The 20,793-nt window shown below is 31.8% G+C and overlaps 2 protein-coding genes across 2 annotated transcripts; both read left to right on the forward strand.

The window, feature by feature from the left end:
- The first annotated feature begins 1,732 nt into the window (after positions 1-1,732).
- LOC132713744 (uncharacterized) lies at positions 1,733-12,743 on the forward strand. Its single transcript, XM_060696424.1, has 5 exons — positions 1,733-2,060; positions 10,309-10,416; positions 11,437-11,766; positions 12,082-12,165; positions 12,598-12,743. The coding sequence occupies exons 1-5, from the start codon at positions 2,009-2,011 to the stop codon at positions 12,741-12,743; spliced, it is 720 nt and encodes a 239-aa protein (XP_060552407.1). The 5' UTR covers positions 1,733-2,008.
- Positions 12,744-12,992: 249 nt separating this feature from the next.
- LOC132713745 (uncharacterized) lies at positions 12,993-20,615 on the forward strand. Its single transcript, XM_060696425.1, has 9 exons — positions 12,993-13,110; positions 13,411-13,443; positions 13,864-13,908; positions 14,145-14,227; positions 14,636-14,739; positions 16,193-16,284; positions 18,876-19,024; positions 19,753-19,881; positions 20,445-20,615. The coding sequence occupies exons 2-9, from the start codon at positions 13,416-13,418 to the stop codon at positions 20,613-20,615; spliced, it is 801 nt and encodes a 266-aa protein (XP_060552408.1). The 5' UTR covers positions 12,993-13,110; positions 13,411-13,415.
- Positions 20,616-20,793: the final 178 nt, after the last annotated feature.

Consider the following 20,793-nt stretch of genomic DNA (forward strand, 5'->3'; position numbering starts at 1 on the left):
CTTATTAATGTATCATACATACCATCTGTAACTGATCCTCAACTTCATCCTTTTCGGTCATCGCCTCAATTAAAACATCTTGTTTCTCCCGCCAAATATAGCGCGGTTCAGATAATATGTAAATAATATGTCATAATCTTTAAATAATAAGTTATAAGTTATAGATAATAGGTAATAAGTAATAAATTTTAAGTACTAAATTTTAAATAATAAATGTCCCTCCAGGGCTTCCGTACAAATGAGTTCAAGCATACATGTTGTCATTATCGCAATTTTTTATCTGTTTAGACAAGAACGATCAGTGATCACATGTGTCGCCTGATGATAGCAAAACGGAACGGAGCAGGACAGAATTCTAATTAACGTATACAATACATGCTATTGTTTTTTGTTAATAAAACATCAAATTAAATGTATAATGCCCGTGATAAGCAAGCATGTCAGTCATATAATTGAAGATTTACAAGATAGCAATTTAAGGTGTTTTTTATTTTTATTTTTGCTTTAGAGGTATTTATCCTTTAGACACCAAAATCAATATTCGTATAAAGAATTTAGACTAAAAAATCATTAAAGGACTATAACTCGGTTATTGAACCTGAAAATGCCGACGGTATGCACACCTAAGAACTGATCATTCCTGTAAAGTTTGGATGAATTTGCACAACTAGTTTTTGGGGAGTTGTCTGGACGTGTAGCAGGCAACACAAAATTCAATAACAGATCAAAACACCTTTTAAATTCAAGGGCCAAAATCAGTCATGCGCAAGGACTTGTGTTACCGATCAATCTTGTAAAGTTTCATTGAAATTGCATTAGTGGTATAAGACGAGTAGTCCGGACAAACTTTGAAAATAAAAGTTATTAAAGGTCAATTTCTCTGAAAAAATCATTAAATCTTACAATGCCGAGGATATGTCCAAGTAGACATAGTACCTGTAAAGTTTTGATGTAACTGCACCAGTAGTTTCTGAGAAGTAATCCGGATAAATTTTGTGACTAGCGGGCAGACAGACGACGGAAAAGTGATTCTTATATGTCGCAGGCCACACAAAAATGATAGTACAAAACACTATAATAAAATAACCACATAGCGAATTGAAGAAAATCTTAAACGGAAAAAGAAGTAATTAAATGTAGCATATAAAACACATTTACATCCCATACAAGAACAAAAATGAAAACAAAACAAACAACAAACGTAAACGTGTTATAATTCATTGTTCACTAGTTAGTGATAGAATGTAATGGTTCCACATTAAGAATATGATACATAATTTTGTCTCCATAGTTACTGCAATATTTTGGCATTTTACTGAGTAAAAATTTATCTTATCATTAATGGGATGGATAGTTCAAACAAAAATAGGCACGACAATAAACGAGCATGTTAATAAGCATAACATACACGCTCAATTAGCAATTAGCTCAATTATGTTCTCTAAAAATCGGAAGCCATTAGCGAATCTGAATTATTTACACTGATATACAAAGTGATATTTGGCAGATTGTTTTTAATGAATATTATTACAAAATGTATCAAAATATTAAAATTTTATTATCTGGTGATATTTTTACAACACTTTTACCAAATTGGCAATACAAAATACGGTACAATGATTCATGGTCAGGGAGAAAAATATGAAATGCCAGCTAATAATATGACATTATGAAAAAAAAAACAAAAACACACACACACAATGCAAATCTAAAATGCTTGCGGTATGATTAATATCAGTTGATCTTTTGAAATGTACGTTATAATAATAACTGCTAATTACTCGGAAATGAGACAAAAGTTAATGTTATTGACATTTTAGAATTGCCTAATATAGAGGGACACAGCCTTACAATCAATTTAGTTTGTCGAGATTCTGCCTAAACAAACGCATCAAATTACTCCGAAGATTCATTCGATACCTTGTTGGGGACTTTTGTTTTAATTGTTATACACGAATTTTAAGCATGCATTGAGTGTAATGAAGTTAAATATTTGTCTACAACCAACATGACTTTGAAGTGGCTCATCATCTATATTTGTGTTGGCTATTTAAATACAGGTTAGTGTTTTTTATTCTATTGTTTGGAAATTTGGAGGTACAAATTAAATAAACTGTGATTTGTAATAATTTGGATGTAACATAAAAAGAAAATGTCAATGGCCCGTTCGCATTCAAATACTCAGTAATCAAGCAAAATTATCTTTTTACAAATTTAAGAATATTTTTACTATGATGCTGGCATGGTATCGACAAGATTTTGTGAAATTTGAATTATTATCCTGAGTTTATTGGCCCGGCCGAAAAGCAGTTTACTCGTACATGGTTTCAATTAAGACGCTTGATTTTCTGTGGAAAGACACGATTTTTTTGCGAGTTGTCAACAAAAATACATAAACATAACATATATGTATTCTTTATTTGGCATAAATTGACAATACATATTTACAGCCAATACAATTAACAATCATGTAATGGAAGAACATGATACATAATATAAAGATCTTTACGAATTTGAATGTTTTACAGAGAAAGTTCTTGATGCTAAGTTCCTGTTATCTATTCTTGTAATGGAAGAACATGATAAATATTATTTAGACCTTAACAAAGTTGAAATGTTGTACGAAAAATGTTCTTGATGCTGCAAAACTTGAATAAATTGAAGAAACTCACTGTTGTCAGTTCTTTCTTTAAATGAAAAATAGAAAAAAATTAACAAGTGAATAAGTTAAAGATACTTACTGTTGTCAGCTCTTTCTTTAAATGAAAAATACAAAAATTTTGACTAGTGAATAAATTTAAGATACTAACTGTTGTCAGCTCTTTCTTTAAATGAAAAATACAAAAAAAATTGACAAGTGAATAAATTTAAGGTAATAACTGTTGTCTATTCTTTCTTTAAATTAAAAATCCAAAAAATTGACAAAATTTAATATACTAGCTGTTGTCTATTCTTTCTTTAAATGAATAATACAAAAATTTTGACAGGTTATTCAACATTTGCGTGTTTGTTGTAGACATTAGTTTTCCAAATTTATAAATTGATGGCCAGCGACAATAATATCGTTTTAAGTATTTGCGACGTTAACTTTAGTATTTTGGACAAACTAGCAAAAAATGAAATTCGTTTTCTATCATTGCAATTCGTACATAGTCTGTTTTCTTGCCCAACGATTTCGTATCGACCCGTTTCGATTGCTACATTATGGGATGACAATCTAAATTTTGTAAGTGATAATTGGAATTTGTTAATTTTAACTTAATAAAGATATTCTTCAGTTTCGAATGAGCGTTTATAGATGCTGTATGACGACAGCCTACTAGAATTTCTTATATTGTTATACCATTCTTGCTTGTAAATGTCCAGTATTCTGTTCTTAATTTGTTGAAAATTGATTGTTATGTGTTCTTGATTAATCCATATGTTCGACATTCCTATTTTATTTAAAATATGTTTAGTTTAATTTTGCATGCCCAGTTGTTACCACCATAAGAAAGACTGTTTTCTGCATCAAATTTTAAGACATTATACATACGTTTAAGCAGGCAGTCATTTAGTAAACGAATTAATTTTGTCCAATATTTTAACATGATACATTTACGATGTATTCGCATTCAATTTGGATACCTACCGGTTTAGCCATAAAAACCATCCAGGTTTGTTGCTTTCTTAACACATAAGATTTTTCTGAGGAATTTACAATGGATATTGTTTTTCCTTCTTGATATCCAAAAACTATAGCACCATAGTTTAAAAAGTGAATCTACCATACTATCAAAAAGTCTGATTTTGTCTCCAATAGGTAATTCTAATTGATTTAACACAGTGAATAAATTATGCTTTGAAAGCGAAGCATGTTGAGCTAATTTCTTTTGAGTTCGATTCCAATGACCATTTTTAAATAAATTTATCCCAGGATATTAAAAAAGATACGTTTTCCAGAACTATGTCATTATATACGAAATTGTAACTTGTATGTCTACCTTTTTCAAAAATTATAATTCAACAATCTTTTGCGCCGACGACTTTACACTATTAACAAAAAAATCAGTCACTTCATTATATCCTCGTTATCTATAACTCTATCTGTAAGCCTTGAGAATATATTTTCATCTTGCAATAATGATTGTTTAAATTCTATTATTTTATCGTCATCCCATTTTAATATGATTTCTGCTTTATATTCTTATATTCATCGTCGTATAATGGTTGGACAGACTGTTTACTTAGAATATTAAGCGAGATACCCGTGTGATCAGAAAATTCATTCGGTTGTAAAACCAATCTGTGACGCAATCAAAAATCATGAATATTTAAAAGCAAGTAGGCCACTACACTCGATCCATTCATTGAATGGTATGTAAATTCGCCTTTACCAAGGTCATCGTGCAATCGACAGTTACCAATGACGAATGATGTTGATTGGCATAGCTCAATCAAGCGCCTCCCCTTTTTTTATCAATTACCTTATCGCGTGATTTTCGCGTAGGAATACATGGGTGATTCGACAATATATCGTCTGCATCAATATACATGTCATAATCTAATATATCCGAAAAATCAGAGGTACGACTATTAAAATCACCTGTAACTAGACATTTACCCTGTAATTTATACTTCTCTAAACCAGTTTCTATTTTTTGCTTAAAAAAAGTCAAAATCCTAGTTGTCAACAAGTACAAGATTATTTGGAGTTATATATGTATTACAATGTACAAATATAAACATTTTCTTCGAATGCAAAAAGATTCTTACCAAGTTCTACCCATATAAATCCATTTTGATTTTTTCCACTATTTTTATATCATTTCCTAGGAATTGTTTAAAATACACACTTATACCACCACTATATCTGCCTCTATGGGCATAACGCGATTTGTTACCAAATAAATGATCACTATAAAATACATCTATGTTTAGATTAACAGCTGTATTTTTAGATATCCTTGATTCCGATAAAAAATAATGTCATATTCTTTTATCAAATTAATAAATTCCGGGGCTTTTAATTTCCTACTTAATCCATGTACATTCCGTGACCGAATTTTAATGTCTTTCTCACGACATCTCCAGTCATAGATAAATACTTTCCCATTAACAAATTTCTGGGTTAACTTATTAACATATAGTTTATTTCACACGATACGGGTATTCTTTCCAAGGTTCGTTTCGTCCTTCGCAGAGTCTGAAAGTACTTGTCTTGCATCACGGTATTCTTGTGGCATTTGGACCCCGATGCCCATCTTCAAATCATTTAGCAGTTTATTAATGTCCTCCTTGTTTGATTTCATTCGGATTTCCTCTTTGTCCGCCGACCGCTGGAAATTTACAACAATTGGCCGTGTTTTGTTTGCACGGTTACTGCCCAGTCGGTGCATCCTGTTGAATTCTATATTTGTTATATCAAAGCACTCGTATGTTGAAACATTCACACACATCAGCTTAACACTTCGGGACCAATTTAAATGTCTTGCTTTGTTGCAAAACATTTTACTTACATTTTCTCCAAATGGAGAGACAATGTTTTCCTATCTCCTTAAACAAATGACAGCTCTCTTATTTCATGCAATGAGGGTAGTTTTCGTGGAACCAGGATAAAATAAAATCATGCGTAAACATGTTGTTTTCATCTAAAGGCGACCTGTTTTGCATCTGACATCTGAATTGTTTTAGTCTACCAATGTGTTTACCTTCAGGAACAATAAAATCCATTTTTAACAAATTTAAACATATACTATCTTGTGAAGTTTAGTATTTTTCTTATTAGATGATAAGGATAGTGCTGTGCAGACATAGTTCTGACTTTATTGTTGATCCTTTGCTTATTAAAAGTTTAAATATCGTTTAGTTAGTATATAATTAATTGATGTCCGAGGCATTAAGATGAACCAATAAACCATCAAGAGCAAGCGTGTAAGCACTGTTTATATATAAGAAAGACATGTGGCAAAATTGATGGTTAACTTTCCATTTGGCTTTGACTTGAGCTTTCCCGTCTTAAATAAATCCAGAACTGGTGCGGTAGTAAATTCAAGTAGTGATATTACCGTGTGGGAACGCTTACCCTTCAGTTTCAAACAGACATTTGTAAAGGTAGTATTTACAAGGTATACAATACACAGCTAACCTCTCTTTCGCAGCTATTTTATGCGTCTTGTTATTAGCTCACCAGAACCGAAGGTTCAGGGTGAGCTAGTAGTCTCAAAGGGGGATGCTGCGGTGTCCGGCGTCCGTTGCATGCGTCAACAATCGTTTTCTTCTCTGAAACTCCTTGGCAGATTTACTTCAAATTTGGTCTGTAGCATCCTTGTGACAGTCACACTTGAATTTGCTCATGTTATTTCAACTGGCTCCGTTTAGGGGTCAACAGAGCTAAAAATAGATAACCATTTAAACATTGTCTACTACAGAACTAATTGATGAATGATCACCAAATTTTGTCTGTAGCAGTCTAGGGTAGTCTTTCATGAAGTTTGCTCATATTAATTTGATTGGCCAAGTGTAGGGGCCGCTAAGGCTAAAAAAAGAAAAACCTTTTAAAATCTCTTCTACATAACTAATTGATGGATGATCACCAAACTTTGTTTGTAGCATTCTAAAGTAGACTTTTATCAAGTTTGCTAATATTAATTTGATTGGCTCCTTTTAGGGGCCACTGAAGCAAAAAATAGAAAAACCTTTCAACATCATTTCCTACTGAAATAATCGTTAGATGATCACCAAATTTCGTAGCATTCTTAGGAAGTCGGTAGTCTTTGATCAGATTAGCTCATATTAATTTGATTGGCTTCGTTTAAGCTAAAGCTTTAATGCCCCAGGTCATGGCATTTCTTCAAGTTATTGTTTAAACATATTCTATGCTCAAATTTAATATATCAAAAATTGACAATGGATAATTTCCAATTATGAAAAGCAGTTGATACTGGTGAACGACATAGGGCCATCATGGCCTTCTTGTTATTTTTATATTGCTTAAAGCTGTTTTTGAAATACGCGGATTGTACACACGTTAGAAGTAATGTGTGCTTTCAAATGACAGGACAACCAATGCCCTTTGTATTTTTGAAGCAATTCGACATAGCAATTTTTAAGCATAACATAAACTGCAAAACTATACTATTGTGGCCGGTTGTGGCCATTTCAAATCCGCGAAAAAAAAATGTCGTTTCATCATAAAATGTTGCGGGTAACTTATTTCCTACGAGATTTTATGCCGAAATCGTACAAAAGTCGCAGGAAATGTATAAATATCGATATTTTATAACAGTTGCTGGAGACAGCAAGCAGTGGCCTGTAGCGTCAAAGCGTTGACTACATTTTATCCATTGTTTGTTAATAAAAAGCTGAGGAACAAAAAGAAATCCGCAACATATTTTGCAAGTATTGTAGAAATTTTACGCAAAGTCTAGTGGAAAAGCTAGGTCAAAATATGATAAACAAGATCAACAAGGAAAGGCGGCGTTCAATGAACGCAAGCCCCATATGACCCAGCAACAAGAACCAATGGCAAGGAGCCCAGGCGGACCCCAAACAAAAACAGGACAGGGCAAAGACAGAGCACGGACAGGTTAATCAGTAAATGATAAATAATTTGTAAACTGATTAGGAATTCAAAGAAAAGAATAATAGGCCCACAAAGGGGAAGGGGACAGGAGACCGGGGGAAGGGGGGGGGTTTAATCAAAGAAATACAAACTAAAGGCAAAAGGGAAGATACTTACCGTAGACGAGAAAACAACAAGGGACACAAGCAAAAGTGTCGCCAAAACAGTATGAAACAACATAGACATAAATCTGAGGAACACAGTGGGGCGCCGCCTTGGAACGGTCAGCAGCATAATAATGACTGCTGGGGAGCTTAAACCGGTTAATGGTGCACCAAACCTCGCTCTTAGCCCCTTCATGTTCCTATAAACGAGACAGTGTAAATAAAATGAATCCCCGCCGAGTGAAATTCTAACAGTTGTCATGGTTACAAAAGGTTAAATAAGTAAAACACTAAAATGATCATGTAGAAAGATATAAAAGTAAACCCAATGACCATAACAAAAGTACTCAATGTCCTAACGGAAGACAGAGCAACAAGAAAATCCCCTACAAGGGCCCGACGAAGCAAGGCAGAAGACGAACATTAAGACAATTCAGTCCCAAAGGGCTTTACGAACTATCAATCATAGAGTCTCCCACTTGGTCAGTCAGATGCAACCAAAAGAGGTAAGCGTAGTGTCCAACTGTAAAAGGGTTGAACACTAAACATGCAGTATGTCTTAAAATAGTAGGGTCATAACCTCTTTTAATAAAACGTTTAATGATTTTAGTAAAAACAGCAGAAAAATTACCATGACCCAAAATCTTACGAAGTTTGTAAATCACATCGTTATAAAAACCAGGCTGGCTAATCCCTTGTCGCAGAAGAGTTTTTAAATCACTATTGAATTTAGAAATTAATTCAAAGTTACGAGTGTAAAATTTAGTAAAATATTTCCGTAATTTATTATAGCGGTAGCCCTGTTTTAGAAGCTTCCTGGTAATAAAAATATTCCGCTCGTTGAAATCCTTTACGTTGCTACAAGCTCTAGCGAATCCAATCAACTGAGAAACATAAACCCCGTAAGATGTTGCATGGGGTACGTCTCCATCTAAATGTGGATAATTAACTATACAAAAGTCAAAGTCATCTCTTTTATCATAGATTTTCGTGTGAATAGAATTGTTGTTGATAGTAATATGAAGATCCAAAAATTTCAAGAGTTCGTTTTATTAAGTTGTAGTTCATGCGGATAAATGTCAGACACCATCTGATCAAAATAAGCATTATCTAAATTAAAAATATCATCAAGGTATCTGGAAGTATTATTAAATGCGACTATAACATCTTGTTGTTTATCTTCAGAGAGACTCAACATAAAGACTCGACTTTTTGTTACGTATAAAATATCATGGCGATTAACATCAATTTTTAGCCGCGACTTTTTGCGCAGAGACATTTCCCGGCATGAAAAGTCCAAGCTTAATGCTCAAACTTGACTTTTTACAAGGAATTCATCAAAACAAAATATCTTGGATTAAAATGCCCGCACCCGGCTACCTAAAGCAGGCATATATTTGCGTGACTTTCTACGACAGAAGTGGGACACAAAAACTCGAGAGTTTCTATAAGTTGCGACATTATACAACTTCGACATTAAATCTCGCGGATTTAAGAGTTGCACGCGACATTTATAAATCGACGGTAAATTTCTTGCAGCTTTAAAATGGGCGCTACCGGCCATTATAATATACAGCTGTATACCTAATTAAATACTTTGTTTTGATACTGTCATACAGATATTTTAGTAAGAAGTATTCTATAAAAAAATCTAATAATTCCTGTGTAAACAAATGAAAGTCAGTAGATGTATAGTTTTATACACTTTAAGTATATAATATGTTTACTTATGAATTATATAATGAATTTATTATCTATTGACAAGTTATCTATAAAATATTTATGTCCGTTTATGAAAGGTTTGTATTGTTTCAAGTTATTGATGACAGCTTACCGAACTCTTCCAGACCCATATTAAGACATATTTGATATTTTTTATGAGTCGTTAGAGAGAATATTCAAATTAACACCACGGAGATTTTCTCTGTGAAACACCTCAATTTGATTGCTGTATTAGAGAATAGAATAAACGATGATACTTAAAACGAGAGCGCAACCTTCACAAACTACCATTCTCATCATAGCTTTGTGTGTATTTTTTGCATGGAATTCACTATCATTTTCAAATACTAATAAGCCTCTTTTGGTTATACTAATTTAAACCAATATAACTCTCCCTCATCGTTTACCTAGCATATGTGCATATGTCGAGACATATTAGAGGTAAACTATGAATGGTAAATGAACAAAATTAAATGACTAAAGATAAGATAACAAACGCTTTAAAACACAATGTTAATCGTTAACTTATCATTTTTACAACTATTTCTGTGTACCATGAATTTGCAGTTCGAATCTTTAGTAAAGCAGCCACATATTAGATAAAATTTAGATTTCACAAAAAAAAATCCATGAAGTGAATCGAACTGTCAACATCATCCAGGCCTTAGCCATCTTTCGTGGGTTTTTATCAGTGTGTCACCGTTGAAATTGTACAGTTCAGTAAAGCCCTACCCACTGGCCGAAAACCGAAAGCAAAGTCCTTTTTATATATAGTTTTAGCTTTTCTGTTTTCATTATTTTCGAGGGTTCGGGATTCTACACTTACAACATAATTATCAGAATACCATTTTTTGTCTTCCATTTGATTTTGTTTTGCAGTATCTCTTCAACCTAAGTTTGTTTATAAACCAACGGAGTTTCCGTACTCGAGGTGCTTTGAAAATGGTACGAACCGAATGGCATGTGAAAAGCTAAATATCAGTAAAGGTAGGTACAGATTACAATAAAATAAATAAAATGATATTTACTGTTTTATGAATCAGTCTTAAACATAAGTAGACGAAGCTCATTTAAGCAATGCGTTCTGTTTTCATTGTTTAAAATGTCCTGAAAAAAATGCGTTGAACCCACTTGTTTCCTATATGGTATCCGTAAAGTATGTTTTTCTATTATAGAAGAACTGTTTAGAGAGTACATATAGAATGCATGATAATAATATTTTATGTTTCAATATCTAGCAACAGGTTCTAAATAATATCACCCAAGTGATTTATCAAATTTATCGGTCAACGTAAATGGGTATGACAAATATCAAGTCAGAAACATTTAAAGGTTCCAGATATTTGCATATAAAATGTTAATCGTTTTACCAAGGGACACACTACCGTACTTACAGCCATGAATATTTGAGTTCATACATATTGTTTATTCATTGGCATTTCTAGCAAACGGTCGGTAGATTTGATACTGTGACTTTAGAAACTGTGACATTTCAGAATCACCAAAAATATCAATGTAATAAAGATTTCAGTAACGCAATTCCCGGACTAAAATTCCGGACCATACAAACAATCAAACATTACCATACTCCTGCCAATCCTTCTATAGGCGGGAACTCGAACAAGTATAAATTATTCAATATTTGTTGCAGTTTTCCCACGAGATTGCGATGGGCGGACTTTAATTCAAATATTACAGTTTAGGATTATATATACATGCATATGAAAGTCAGGCTAGGAAAACTGCGATAAAATTGTCTCATAATCACTTCAATTCAGCAAATGATTTTGAATGATTTAACAATGACACGCTAACACATAGAATCACCAAGACCTTTTAAAACTATTATAATAGCAATTTAGTTGGGAAAACGTAATCTTTACCACGCTTAATAGGAATAAAGTTATAATCATTGGTCTCCACCAGACTAAAATTTGAAAATAACAACAACAACAACATTTTATTTGCATAAATATTATAAAATATACATCATGTTTCTGATTACAGAACGACTGGAAAAACAAAGCATGTGGCCACCAGGGCCATACGCAATCCCAATGTCCAAGTATGGCTGTCCGGAGTCTAAATCTCAGGGTTGGTTTAAAAGCTTTTTGAAGGTCAGCATGATTACTTCGGAAAATACTTCTACAGTATTGTATGGGGATTGGTTGAAAAGATTTGTTGAGTTATACGATATCCTTTTCAAATTACCTGATCGTAAAGAAAATTTGACGCTCTATTTTTGTGTGAAATTCCGAAACGAACCCACACTTGATAAAGAACACTGGATTCCTGGAAACTACAGTATTTACAAGATCGGCCCGTCGTGCCCTACAGGTATATATCAATTCTTTGATACTTTAAATTAGAATAACTTCTGATTGAGCCGGTGCTATTATGGGGTTTTAGCTTACACAACAGAAAAACGTTTCAATTTTCCATTATTAACATCACAATTGAGACGAGTCTGTAATTTTCAATTATTTATTTTTGCCAATTTAATCAATTATTTTCAATGATCTATCCTTTACAGAAGTTTTGTTTAATGAGGTGATATTATTTTAGGTACTTGAGCCCGTAGATATAATTATCTGAAAACCGTTTTTATCTAGTAAAAAGATAAATAGAATCTTTGTATCACTCTATTTCTAGCATTTGAGGAATTAAACGGAACACTTCCTGTAACTAATGTTGTGTCCTCTGGTCATATTCCAAATATTGCAGTATCAAAAGAAGGTTTGTATGTTGATATTTCTCCCGCTTTATTTCCAAAATTGAACTCTGAAATGTACGAAAAGCGTAGATGTTTTAAAAAATATAACATTGATATTATTGGTATTCCTCCAAAATACATAGCATTATTCAATATTTTCTTTTAATTATTAAAATATTGGTTTTATTTCAGCATTGCATTTTCCAGTGTTGATATTTTGGAACATTATGACCTTATCTCTTATGAACATGCTACATCAAATCGAATCTTCAATATTTATATAATATTGTTGATTTCATTACTCCCGAGGGATAATCCATTTTTTCAGATTTTTACACCCGATTAAATCAATTCTGCTGTTTTGATTTTCAATATGTTTCTTGTGTTTCGTCATGTTCAATGTATATGCCTTTTTACTATTAAGAATGTAAAACAGAATATTTATTCAATAAAAGGGCAATCTGAAGAAACTTTCAGCATCTCAATGTGTAGAAAAATGGAATTTACTGACATGGCAGACTTTCATTCAACTGTAACATTCAAAATGTTAGGGACTGATTTCATTCTTGAAAAGGCAAGGTTTCTTTTTTCTTTTCTTTGAACTATTTAATAAAAGTATCTTTAATATGAGAATGAAAAAAAAGCAAGTGAAGCAATTATACGTAACCGGAATTATACATATTGTTAACTATAAATTAAAGTATATTTAAAGTCTAGTAAATTCCTAACGAAATGTATTCTTTGTTTATAATTTGCATCTTATTCCATCCTGGACACGAAATAAACATACGTTTAATGAAATATTTCTGTTAAATGCAATGTGCAAAAATGACATGTGTTTTATTTGAACTTTTTCTGAGGTAAAATTTCTTCGATAATATAATGGCAGGATCAAGACACACATTGCATTGAATTTGACGGTTCAACAGTGTCTCAGGGACCTACATACTGCCTTTATAACCCAAAAGGTATGTTATATTCTGAGTTTGAATGAGGCAATTTTAACACAAACCTGGTTATTTAATTCCCAAATACTATGCGTGTAATGTTTCCAGCTAAACGTATTAAGTATTTTAGATTTTTTTATTCAAGTTATACATTCCTTTTACTGGTTTATTTTGTGGTTGCTAACAAAACACAGGAAACTTCAAGATCACCTTGTAAATTGCGTTATACCATTGCAAAAATAGTGATATTAAATGCTTGCAATTATTATATCAATTAAGGTTCGCGATATTAGTTCAAATGTGTATTTTAATTGTTTTCAGTTGTTATGAACTTTGATTATGATACAACAACAGGTAAGTATTATTAACAATACTTTACATCCTCTGTTATGAAATGCAACATGTCATAATATGACATCTAGATAAAAGGCGCCATCGTAAAATGTTTGTTTACAAGGCAACTCTTTTATTATTTATTCTTTTTCGATAATCAAAATCGCAGCGTTTACAATCATGTTACTAATTTTATAAAATTCATTTATAAAGTATTTGTTACAAAACCGTTTACAAGTAAGAGTTTTTTCTTACATGAAATAGGTCTATCAATTGGCAACATATAAAAGATAAAAACATTAAAATATCAAAGTACAGAATACAGTAATAAACATTGTGAGAGAAAACATAGAATCTACACTTACGAGTTTTAAAAACTTTCTGAAAAGAGTTTATTTTGTGCATTCTCTGTGTGTATCTATTCCTTTTTCTGAGTTTCAGAGGTGATTCTTCATCAACAAAACCTCATCAAAGCAATTTATCCAGGTAAGATCTGGAAGAAGTAAATGACATACACATAACAGAAGAAATAACGGCTAAAATGACCTACATATAATTTTCTGATTCAATATATGGGTTTAAAATACTTGCGAAATATCTACAAGCTGTATGATTAGACATGCTTTTTGTCCATTAGTTTCTTTACCTTGTATGTATATATGGCCGAATTTGTGATAAATAGGCAAAATAAAAACATATATATATCTATTGTTTTATTCCAGAACCTTATAATGATGAATTGTATACCATTGACTGTCAGCGCTCACTTGAAGTTGTAATGATTGAAATCACCTCCCCGACTATTGTGAGTATGCTAGTCCTTAATTACCGAAAATGCAAATAGAAAAACAGTCCCTAAAGAACGCACAAAACGGGAAACTGCAAATATTGCAGGCTGGTTTAATTGAACTTGTTCATGGAAGGTTGTGGTAAATGCAAGATACTGCCAATGACCCTGTTCTAAGTAGTTTAATACAATATGCAAGATATTAGTTACAATTTTGATTTTATAAATATTGTCATATGATTTTATGTCATATTGCGGGAGAACGTATGTCAACAATTTGTGTAGCGTTTTACTTTCTATAGAACATGTAATATATTTCTCAGTTGAAACACCTAAACGTAGTACCGCGAATCTGATAGATTATATAAAATATGATTCAGATTGTCTTTTATTAAATGTTTGTTATAAAGACATGTTTATTTGCAGCAAAAAGATACTCCTTTCACATGCCTTGTTTACGATCTGTCATTGGTGGAATCGGTAATGTGTAATACTGAACAAACAAATAATCCTGGAAAAATATATCTGAGGTAATGCAGCCGTTTTCTATACATTTATTCAATCACTGACATAATCAAAATGATGACGAAACAAATCTTTACATGTATACATGATTTATTATCGTTTAGTTTTGCTTGAAAAGAGTTGATACTTCATGCAATGCTTCTTTTTGTATTATATTGTATGAATTGAAGTAAAATTTATAAAAAAAACTATTATTCTTCTTTCTTGTGTGTGTGTGAAAGATTAGTTTTTCAATTGTCTTTACATCACACGTAAACGAGAGCTAAATCATATTTGAGGCTTGATACACTATGTACATTTAGTTACTAAACAACGTTCACGCTTTCGTCTTTAAGTCAAAAATAGATATTTACATATATTTTGTTAACACGTAACACTATTTGCATGTGTATGCATGTTTTGTTTCATTTCATTTCGTCATTGGTATATCGAAACGTGTATACAGTCTTATATTACTTGTGAGTATGAGAGAAATATCATACCTGTCGTCCATTTATTGACTAGTGAGCCATTGTATATTATAAAATTATTGACTAGTGATCAATTCAGTATGATGTGATATTCACCGGCAGATAATTAAATCGACCGAGCCGATAAATATGTAATATATTTGCTTTGTTATAGAATGAGAAACATATTAATGAGCCGCGTCACGACAAAACCAATATAGTGGGTTTGCGACCAGCATGGATGCAGACCAGACTGCGCATCCGCGCAGTCTGATCAGGATCCGTGCTGTTTGCTTGCCAACTCTATTACAAGTAGAGAAACTGATAGCGAACAGCATGGATCATGATCAGACTGCGCGGATACGCAGGCTGGCGTGGATCCATGCTTGTTGCAAACGCACTATGTTGGTTTTGTCGTGATGCGGCTCATTTAATGCTTGTTTGTCGTCATCAAATGATTATTCCTAAGCATATGATAAAAAACTTAAAACTTATGAATTTACAGGAATGACATATTTAATCACTTGTTCAGCTGATATTTTATCGTTATAAAACATATTTTACGTTATGTTATGAGTTTTACATTTGATATATTTAGCATATTAAGTAATATGCATGTTTTCGTTTAGTATACTAGAGAAAAATGACAAAATTATAAAACATTCACAATTTTCCTTGCACAATCGCAATATGATTGATGTTATTTGGGATAAAAATGCAGAAATATCATACCCAAAACTTAAATTGTATTTTGAAAAACAGATGCAAATTTACGTAATGTTGATGTAGCCTGACTTAAATTTGTACTTTTATATTCAGATTTACAATGTTCTATATACGAATTCATGAATTAATGCTTTAGAATTCCAATAAATGTATGCATTGTTTCGTCTATTAAGATATATAAACACACTTACAATAGCACGATAGTTTGTGCATGAACATTAAAATTTCTTCAACTAACTTATACTTACTATAAGCAATGTAATCTTAAATCATCGTATTGCAGAAGAACACGTGGTCGATTTTTCAGCTTCGCGTTCGAGAAATTCATTGATGGTAACTTGTCATTTAAGGCGTACATATCAAGTATAGAAGCACGTAAGTACGTTAACGTTGAATTAAACAACACAACTGGGGAGACCTTTTAATTATTTGACAACAATATATATGGAATATATGTCGTATTAGTATTTATTTTTAAAGATATATTATGCTCAAATTTGATATTTAAAAAAAAACCTGATAATTACTATACAGTTTTTGTTGAATCGAAAATAAGCATCTTGAAATATGTACACAAAAAGGAAACATGATATGTTTTAAACACTAAACACTACAGATAATCACTGTATGATTTCATAGTGTCCTGAAAAATGTAGATATATAGATAGATAGATAGATAGATAGATAGATAGATAGATAGATAGATAGATAGATAGATAGATAGATAGATAGATAGATAGATAGATAGATAGATAGATAGATAGATAGATAGATAGATAGATAGATAGATAGATAGATAGATAGATAGATAGATAGATAGATAGATAGATAGATAGATAGATAGATAGATAGATAGATAGATAGATAGATAGATAGATAGATAGATAGATAGATAGATAGAGAGATAGATAGATAGATAGATAGATAGATAGATAGATAGATAGATAGATAGATAGATAGATAGATAGATAGATAGATAGATAGATAGATAGATAGATAGATAGATAGATTTATTTCGGCAAAGGAAGCATATACATAGTTGACAAGATAACATAGGATAAAATAATGAGCATTATTAAATACCTTATCACATACGAGAAAAACTATGACATGCTCACCAAAACCAAGGATAACACAAAAACGGGCAAAAAGCTCTTATTTTTATTTCCATTGTGATCCTTTGTATTGACGGCATGACATATACAAATAAGTCATAAAAATGTATATCACAGTCAAATCTTGAGTTAATGATACTCCTGTTTACAGCTAGGATTTAAAACACATTACTAAAATTGTAAAAAGATAATTAGCAGACAATTTAAAATCCTGAGCCGAAATATGTAAAACATAGTAAAAAAATAAATACTGTTCATAAGATGACTTTTGATGGCAACCTTAAATCTTTGTAACCTGTTGTCTCCGTTAACTCTATAGGTAAATCATTCCATAATTTAATACCAGAGAAAGCAAAGGATTTAGAACCATGACCTTTGACCTTAGGTAGACAATACCCACCCTTTTGACTAAGTCTTGTACTATAATTATGTACGGAATCTTGCGAAATAAAGTGTTCAGACATGTAATCCGGAGACAGCCCATTTTTTATCTTAAAAACACGACACAACATTATCTGTTCAACTCTTCTGTGGACCGGTAACCAGTTAAGGGACTTAAAGTGGGATGGGTCAATATGGTCTCTGGAATCCAAGTCACGTACAAATCTCATTATTTTATTTTTACAAGTTTGTAACTTATTTTTTAAAGACTGTGTCAAGCTATTATACCAAACAGAGCATGTATAATCATAGTGACGCTGAATAAGAGACATAACCAGGTTTCTTGGTATGCTTAGTAAGAAATTTTTTCTTGCGGTAAAGAAATTTTAACCGAGAGTTGGCCTTCTTAAGAACCGACTCGGCCATGTAGCAAAATGACAGATTTTGGTCTATAGTAATCCCTAGATACTTGATAGATGAAGTTGATTCAATGGATGTACCAGAACAGGTTAGATTGTGACCTAAGCTTTTGCTTGGACCCCAAAAAAATTGACTCGGTTTTACCCAAGTGCAATGACAACTTATTGTCCACTAACCATTAGCTGACCAATTCCATATCATCTGTCAATGCCTTTTCAACAACAGATAAATTTTACCAGATACAAGGATACCCGAATCATCAGCATATAAAAGAAAATTATTTTTGACCACAGCTGACATATCATTTACATAAATTAAAAAGAGAAGGGGTCCAAGGATTGAGCCCTGAGGAACACTATATGTTATTTTGGAATTGGAAGAATAAGTACCAGAGACATCTACAAGCTGCTGTCTATCTGATAAATATGATTTGAAACAATTTAGGACGGCAATACTAAGACCTGATGCTTGCAGTTTCATTAAAAGAATGGAATAATCGACTGTGTCAAATGGAAGGTTTCATAAGAATAGTCCATATGAATTTGACAAGCAATATGGAATGGAGCTTCCCAAACATAGTTTTTATATTCACTTAATTAAATTAGATATATTCAGGAAGAATTTACTAGTTTTTGTTTAGAAATTTCTGCAATAAAAATGTAGTAAATAACCCAAACATGAGCATATTATATCTTTAAACTGTCTGGTAAAAACATAATTCATTTAACATTTTAACATACAAATATGGAAATGAGTTATTTGTTTAATTGTAGAAATAACAAAGTTTCTATTTCTAAGAAGTGATAATGCAGGTTATATGATATTTCCAAACCAACTAGTCACCAGGCAGCGGCCTTAAAACATAATCTTAAATTCAAGTATATAAAAAGAAATTAGTACCATCGTTCAATTTAGATTTGTCGTTAAAGTTTGACATTGTATTCAAATTGAACGATTTGAACTGTAGAGACTGTTTTTTATTTGTTAAAACATGTTTCTATTGTGTATGCAAAACTAGCTATCTTATTGCTTCCTATTTCTTATTTGTAGACAATGGTGAGCCATGTTTTGAAAGTATTAAAATAGATGACAACCAGATAAATGTTTCCTCTGCGCATCCAAGACAAATACTGTCAGATACCAAATATATTTTCACTGGCTGGATTCATGACATTACCGACCAGACACCTTGGATTTTGGTTTGTTTGTTATTTTAAAATTACATTTTTTTTCATGGAATTATGTATTAATAAATACTGATTCAAAGAAAGAGTTCAGTGGTTTTAAGATATTAGCAAATTTCAACTTTGTAAATTGAAAATGTAAAGGAAAGTTCATATATAAACTTCAATAATTATATTTGCATGTGCAAATGTTGAAACCAGGGGGGATGGGGTTGGACAATAGCCTGTGAGTACCACTACATTATTACAAAGTCAGAGTAAATAATTGATAAGGAAATCATTGTTTCAAAATATGAAGATAAAGCATGCAATTTTATATATTCAACGACATTTTTATTGAAAACATTTTGCGTTCATCTTTCAATGTTACCACCATTGGCTCACTTGAAACTTATAATACATAGTAAGTCCACAAAGCTGATAAAATTTGTCTGCGATTCAGGCTTGCATGATCTCAAATATACCCGTGCAACCAAACAATATGACTATATGAAAAGTTAAATATCAACCTTTTCATTGAAACACCTTTACTTTGATTTCGTTTATCAAACATTGAATGCGTAATGAATAGAATACTTATCTTTAAATGTAAAGGAAAGAACATGGATTTCTTAAGAACGCCCGAAATGGTAAAATTGAAAATTTTGCAGGCTCGCTTTGATTGGACGGTAGTAGTAAGCTCAAATTATTGTTCATGCCCCTAAGCAGGCTTATTCTCGTACCTTTCATTTTTATTCATCAAGGTGGATCTGATTGCTGTAACAACAATAGAAGGAGTTGGTATTTACTTTTCCAAAGATTGTGACATATGGACAACTTTTAGTTTACATTATGGCACGAATAAAGAACAACTACATCTATACAAGCATATGGTAAACTCATCTATGTAAAGATACTCATATAAAAATGTTTATAGGTTGTTAAACATTGAATTGTACAATACGGGGATATATATGACGAGTGCACAGCTTGAGAAACTATATTGACCATATTGAGCATGTAAGAGTCCAAATATATATTCCCGTATTCTACATTTTCAGTGGTTTATAGTCTTTTTCTGTATTCAAATTATATTGATATTGAGTAAAAGCAACATGTGACTTATATATCTTTGTTTGAATTTAAACTTCATAGATAATACGTTAGAAAAACTTTTATACAGTCCATAATTTAATTAAAATTATCAGCAATTTTGTGTGGAATGTAATTGTTAAGTAATCAGTATTACAACAGACAGGGGCTACTTGTAAATAAATGTTGTTAGTTTCTTAGATTAGTTAACCCTTTAACTAGAAATTATTGACATTGGTGTGAACTGCAAGCAGTTTTGCTTTAATGAACTGTCAAAGGGGGTGTGCATTAAATTAACTGCTTAAATATTACATGAACGAAACAAAGCTGTATAAAACTAAGTACAGGTGATTTATAATTTCAGGAATTTAAGATATTGCCACCTGAGTACGTTTTAGAAGAAGAACAATCTTTCGTTTTTCCTAGTCCAATCAAAGCCAGATACGTAAAATTCAATGATTCACATGAAACCCCAGCAGACAAACCCAGATGTCTTTTTTTCCAAATGTTCGGCTGTAAACTGACACGTAAGTAGACACTAACAATATTATAAGTATAAAGTGAAATTGATGTTATGTGCGCTTGTCATTGGGTGATTATATCCAGATTTAAATAAAGATTAAGGCATTGTTACATGTATTAACAAACATTTGAAGATAAGGCTTTTAAATAAAAAGAGAAAGAAAGTTCAAACTTTTAATTATACCGTTTTA

The sequence above is a fragment of the Ruditapes philippinarum genome, unplaced genomic scaffold, assembly GCF_026571515.1.
Source record: "Ruditapes philippinarum isolate M1 unplaced genomic scaffold, ASM2657151v2 ctg272_1_1_1_1, whole genome shotgun sequence".
NCBI lineage: Eukaryota > Metazoa > Mollusca > Bivalvia > Venerida > Veneridae > Ruditapes > Ruditapes philippinarum.